At 43.7% G+C, this 6614-nt stretch overlaps 1 protein-coding gene across 1 annotated transcript in view; it reads left to right on the top strand.

The window, feature by feature from the left end:
• Positions 1-37: 37 nt before the first annotated feature.
• Positions 38-6614, top strand: part of LOC114555076 (breakpoint cluster region protein) — a 45540-nt gene continuing 38963 nt past the window's right edge. Inside the window, exon 1 of the mRNA XM_028577177.1 lies at positions 38-2397. Within this exon, the coding sequence (XP_028432978.1) occupies positions 1023-2397 (1375 nt within the window). The 5' untranslated portion in view covers positions 38-1022. The remainder of the gene's footprint in view (positions 2398-6614) is intronic.

Here is a 6614-nt window from a genome sequence, read left to right as displayed (position 1 = left end):
GCATATAACTACGCACCACGTTGTGTTTGAACGCACCCCTCTGTCAGTATGAACTTTTGAACCGTCAGATGGCGATATTTTCCCAAGGCACGGCTTCAGGTTGCAAAACAATGAACTTTGGTAGGATTATCCAGTTTTCCCAGCATAACTGAAAGGACAAGTGCGCTGTGTCAGAAAGAGACCTATCTGGAGCTAAGGTTGGACAGGGGTGAATCCAGCCAGTTGTTTTCCCTTTTGGGCTAAATATCAAGGCTGAATTTGAGCTACCAACAAAGGATAGTTGTTTTGAAAGTCGGGACTTTTTTCTTCATCCACCTGACCTGTAACAGCCTGAAGATAACGCCTTCCTGCACAAAACCTTCACGTTCATCACGCTGTGGGACGTTTACTGCCTTTACAATGTCAGTTTCTCTTCCTTATTAGACCATATGTCTTGTAGCTTTCATAGCGTTTTTCAACATTTCCTCGGCAACATATGTTCTGATGAATATCCTCTTGTCGTAATCAGCTTTACCAGGGAACTCTGCTGACTAGCAACAACATTTTGACTTAACGTTATCATTGATTTTTTATTTTTATTTTTGGAGTGAAGCGTAAATCACATCCATGTAGCCCCTCCTCTTTCTGCTGCAACTGCAACGCTGACGAAGAGCCACAACACCAGAGAGCTGGCAGTCAGTCTGACACCAAGCACAGAGGAAGACACAGGATCTCCAGAGAATAGACGAGCACAAGAAGAGATCAACGGATAAACTCACTTCTTGGGACTGTGCCAAAAGGAGTAAAGGACTGGACCAGTAATTTCGCCTCTGTAGGATTTTCTTCCTGTGTTTGTGAGTAAAGACTGTAAACTAAACAGGTTTTCTTCCCTGTAAAGTGGATCCGTAATTACTCTGGAGAACACTTTTCCTTTTCTGTACTATTAGCACTATGGAAGCTTTAGGCTGTAAACAGTCAAGTCCAGTTCATGCTTTAGAAATGTTTGTGTTGTTAGTTGAATAGTTTATGTCAGAGTAATAACAATGGTTGAACCGGTGGGGTTTGTGGCTGCATGGAGAGCCCAGTTCCCTGAGTCTGACCCCCCTTGCATGGAGCTGAACTCGCAGGGGAACATTGAGCAAGAGCTGGACAAATGCAAGACCTCTATCAGGCACTTGGAGAAGGAAGTAAACAAGGAGCGCTTTCGCATGATCTACCTGCAGACTCTGCTTGCAAAAGAGAGGAAGTCTTATGATGGGCAGCGATGGGGATTTAAAAGCACGCCACAAATGAATGATGGAGACCTGCCCAGTGGCCCAGACAGCCAGAGGCCCAACACAGATGGGGCTACAGTGGAGGAGCAGCAGCAGCAGCAGCAGCAGCAGAGAGAGCCTGGCAAGACAGCCAGGTGTAAACCACATCCAGAAGGGGAGGTGGATGGTGCGTCCTCGGCCAAACAGCAGGGTGGGGTGTCACCTGTCCGCCAGGAGGCAGAGATTCCTGACTTCCCACAGGGCACGGGCTCAGTGGCAGCTCTGAGATCCAACTTTGAGCGCATCAGGAGGGCCAACTCTCACTCGGCCGGAGACGGCAGGGGCTTGTCGGTGAGGAGCGTCCAGGAGAAACCTTTCTATGTGAACATGGAGTACCATCACGAGCGAGGGCTGGTCAAAGTCAACGACAGGGAGGTCTCAGACAAGATCAGCACCCTGGGCAGTCAGGCCATGCAGATGGAGCGCAAGAGGTCCCTGCACTCCCTCCCAGGGAACCTGTCGGCCGCCACGGGGGACGTCGGCAAGGGTGTTCAGAGAGGCAGATCCACCGAGGGGAGCTGCAGCTACAACGGGTCATACGATGACGCCGAGGTCAGCTCGCACTTCCTTAAAGACAGTGTTATCCGTTCCACTGGGGGGAAGTCTGAGCGGCAGCCAGCAGAGTGCCAGCCTTACACCAGCGTGTATGTTGGGGGAATGATGGCTGATGGGGACACCCAAGTCATCCACATTAGGGACCACAGCATAGAGGAGGATGCGCACCTCACCTGGCCGAGACGCTCCTACTCTCCCGGCAGCTTTGATGACGTAGGAGGAGGCTACACGCCAGACTGCAGCTCCAACGAGAACTTAACATCCAGCGAGGAGGACTTCTCCTCGGGCCAGTCCAGCCAAGTGTCTCCCAGCCCCACCACCTATCAGATGTACAGGGAGAAAAGCCGCTCACCCTCCCAGCACTCCCAGCAGTCCTTTGACAGCAGCAGCCCGCCCACACCCCTGTCTCAGAAACGCCTGAAGCAGCAGGTGATTGTGTCCGAGGCCTCCATCATCGGGGTCGGTAAAACGGGCCAGATCTGGCCCAGTGATGGAGACTCCACCACGTCCAGCAGGACCTCTCATGACAACAGTGTTCAAGGAGATCTGGGTAGGTCTGCAAGACACACTGCACAACACAGATGACAGTGCTCTATTAAAACAGAAAAGTATTATTAATAGGTAAAGATGATAAAGTATTAAAAAGCACATTAAAAGCCCTCTAATCCCTGTCTGAAAGATGTCTGTGCTTGCCTTGGCTGGCCTTGATCCAAAATAAGTCACCTTATGTGTCAAATGCACCTAATATTTAGACCTCCTACACTCAATCCTTCCTAAAATGTATTCTGGAGACATGAATGTTATGCACTTTATTTTTTAAAACACACTTTCTTTTTTGCCATTTTCTTGTCAGGTTTACTTGATCGGAACTGAGCTTTTACGATTGTAGTGGCCTACAAAAAAACAGGCAGGGGTTGATAAAAATGAATCTTCTCGTCCTGTTAACGAGAATTTCATTTCATCTCCTCACAGCTTTTATCCGTATTGAGTGTGTCAGAATTGTTCACCCATTCCAGTTAAGCATGATCAGTCTTGGCACAAAAAAAGAAACAGGTAGGAGCCTGTAAAATGTCAATCTGCCAGGATGGGGCTGGGATTGACAAGATGGACTTTACATACACACATTCTTAACAGTTACCCAGTGTTTTGCAGTTCTTCCAGGAGTCTTTTCTTTACCCTTTTGTAAGCAGTGCCTGCCCTCTCTTTTTCACCCCCTTCTGCTCTTGGCCCGCTGAGTGCTGCAGCACTCTTCACAGAGATGCTCTGACCGAGACAGCGGCTGCCCCCGGGCTTCCCAGTCGCTCGGCCCTGTCCACCCTGAGTGTTTTTGCGTCAGCGCACATCAGTGTTGTTGTCCTTGGTGCCGAGTAATTAACTTAAAGGGGTTCGTCTAGCGTGATCAATTTAGGGAGGCTCTTTGTCACGGGGAGGACGGGTAGGAAAAAGACCTGACAACTCACTCACTCAAAAAAAGAGGATCGAGGGGCTTAAAGTGTGCCATGCGGCTTCCAATCAAAACGCCTGCCATCAGTGTTTCCTGTTGTTATGCGTGAACACAATAGGGGAATCACTCATTAAGCCTGGGTATTGACATGTTAACAATATAACAATGTTAAGTGGGATAAGGAGAGTGGTCTAGGCAACTTGGTATTGCCAAGGACAGAAGGAGAGGCGGGTGTGCGTTTTCCTTTTGCGAGAACGTTTGTCATAGTGAACGACACACAAGGACACGAGGATATTGTTGCTGGTTGAGGCCAAAGAGGGATTGGGATATACAGGCACGTATTAGGATTGGAGCTGGAAAATAGTTTGCCTCTACCCCCCAAAAGAAGTGTTATCCACTGTGGGTCAGATTAAACAGATGAGCAGAATAGTGCGTTGTTATATAAGGTGATTCAGTCCAAAGCTCTCTGACACAAAGCATGTGACAAGCAAGCAGATAGTCCGTGATATAATCGGCATGTGCAATTGTAGGCTAGCACACTGCTCGAATGACTGAAATGTCCAAATTCATCGGACCTAGGTCTGCGTCATTCCACTGTGCCATTTGTTGCATTTTTGCCGAAAAATCAAGTTTCTATTTCTCCAAAGAATGAATACATTTATTTATAGAAAAAGTTACTTGTTTGAAAAACACTAAAAGAAAAATCAGTTTTCACTTGAATGATATTAAAACTGCACTCTGATGATTTAGTACTAACTGCACTTCTACAAAGTGGTGGGACTTGCAAAAGACCCTAACCCTAAAGTCCTAATTGATGCAACAGTGGCCGAGATATTCTGACTTTTAGTCCAAAAACGCCCGATCCTACATTAACCATAATGCAATCAATATTATATTTTTGTGATATAGTAGGGCTGGGTATCGTTTGAACAATTATGTTGACAAAAACAGTACCCTTAAAGGGATACAGGTACCAGTAACTTTGATACCTTTTTTCATTCGATACCCATTACACTGCGTAAAATGCAACTACCACTCCTAGCTGCTGCAGTAATGGGCCAATCACACGTCGCATTAAATTGAGGAATGCTTGCTGTGATTGGTTGCAAACAAAACCAGATCTAAAAGGATCAAATGCAGGTATCGTTTGACTGGAGAAGTTTCAATAGTACTTGGTACTGGGTTATTTCGGTCGATACCATTTTTAAAGGTATTGAGTACCCTACCCACTCCTAATTTATAGTCTCCAAGCCCAAGCTAATTACCCTGATGACATCACTATGGCATCATCTGGGGTGATTTTCTCAGACTTGACAAAGCTCCTCCCTCCAGACCCGCGCGCAATATTTGATATACAGTACAGGCCAAAAGTTTGGACACACTTTCTCATTCAATGTGTTTTCTTTATTTTCATGACTATTTGCATTGTAGATTCTCACTGAAGGCATCAACACTATGAATGAACACCTATGGAATTATGTACTTAACAAAAAAGTGTGAAATAACTGAAAACATGTCTTATATTTTAGATTCTTCAAAGTAGCCACCCTTTGCTTTTTTGATAACTCTGCAAACCCTTGGTGTTCTCTCAATGAGCTTCATGAGGTAGTCACCTGAAATGGTTTTACCTTCACAGGTGTGCTTTGTCAGGGTTAATTAGTGGAATTATTTTCCCTTATTAATAAAAAAGCAAAGGGTGGCTACTTTGAAGAAGCTAAAATATAAGACATGTTTTCAGTTATTTCACACTTTTTTGTTAAGTACATAATTCCATATGTGTTCATTCATAGTTTTGATGCCTTCAGTGAGAATCTACAATGTAAATAGTCATGAAAATAAAAAGGAAACGCATTGAATGAGAAGGTGTGTATGTTAAACCATTCTGTATTGTGGTGCTGCAGACACGTCCCGGCCTACGACTAAAGAAAAAAAGACTCCATTTGGTATGGATCTGCGCAGAAATCGCACTATATTTTTTGTCAAATTTTTATATTTTTAATTGAAAATTAGTATAATGATACAAAAATGATCATTCCCTTCAATATTGTGAATCATATTGCAATCGCAATATCAATCAAAAATAATCGCAATAAGATATTTTCCTCATATTGTGCAGCGCTAGTAAAAAGACAAACCCCTCCCAATTTCTACCTGGATACTGGAACATCAGGCATGGAGCACCATCAGGTTCTGTTCACATTGGTGATAATCTGGACCTTATCAGCAAACTGAAGAGGACCGCGCATAGAAATGCCTCGTAAGACAGCTGGTATTTGAGAAATGTTCAGCCAATATATTCAGAAAATGTTTTAAAAAACCAATGAAATAACACATCAGAAATGACCGGTTCCATAGTTCACTTGACAGTGGTGTGAGACCAATTTTCTAAACACAAACGGACATTTGGAAAGACAGAAAAATGGGTTAAAATATCCAATTTTTCATTATTTTCCGTCTTGACAAATTACAAAATTGGATCTTGAACCTGTTTTTCCAATTTTCTGTTTTTATTCAGAGGATCATAAATTTTGAAAATTACAAAATTGCGTCTGGGCTCCAATTATTCAATACTGCAATGATATTCTCTCCCTCGTACCGCCTAGCTAGTTACCAACGATTGATTGGCTATTATCGTGGGTGTGTCTGTTATCGTGGGTGTGTCTGGATTTGTTCATTCGGTCATTCAAGAAGACTTGGGGCAGTCAGTGGATAATTACTAAGTTAAAAGCACCAAACTTACTTACTTTTAAATATAGACACTATGCGATCTTGATTCAAGTCTGTGCTGAATATTGACCAGCGTTTCACCTCTCGGGGACCGCTGGATGTTTTTGGATATTCGACTTCCAGCACGTCATCCATTCTCATTCTGTCTTTAGGTCTGGCTGTTGTGCTCGAGTGGGGGGCAGGGCGTAACTAAATGCGGTACGAGGGAGAGAATATCATTGCAGTATTGAATAATTGGAGCCCAGACGCAATTTTGTAATTTTCTAAATTTCGGATCCTCTGAATAAAAACAGAAAATTGGAAAAACAGTTTAAAGATCCAATTTTTTAAAAATTGGATATTTTAATCCATTTTTCTGTTTTTCTAAATGTCCGTTTGGGTTTAGAAAATTGAACTGATAAGCGTTACACGGACCATAAACGCTCCAGGGTACGGCTCAATCAGACCAAACAAGGCTGGTGTCAACACATTATACCGCTTGACAAAAAACAAAAAAGTCTATTTACTAGCTTTTTATGTATGTATTTTTTTTTGTCAAACTACTTTTTCTATGGTCAATAACGAAGTTTTGTGCACATTACGGAGCAGTACATCCC

Source organism: Perca flavescens, chromosome 5, assembly GCF_004354835.1.
Source record: "Perca flavescens isolate YP-PL-M2 chromosome 5, PFLA_1.0, whole genome shotgun sequence".
Classification (NCBI taxonomy): domain Eukaryota; kingdom Metazoa; phylum Chordata; class Actinopteri; order Perciformes; family Percidae; genus Perca; species Perca flavescens.
Note: the sequence above shows the minus strand (reverse complement) of the source record. Positions and strands in the feature narration are given on the sequence as shown.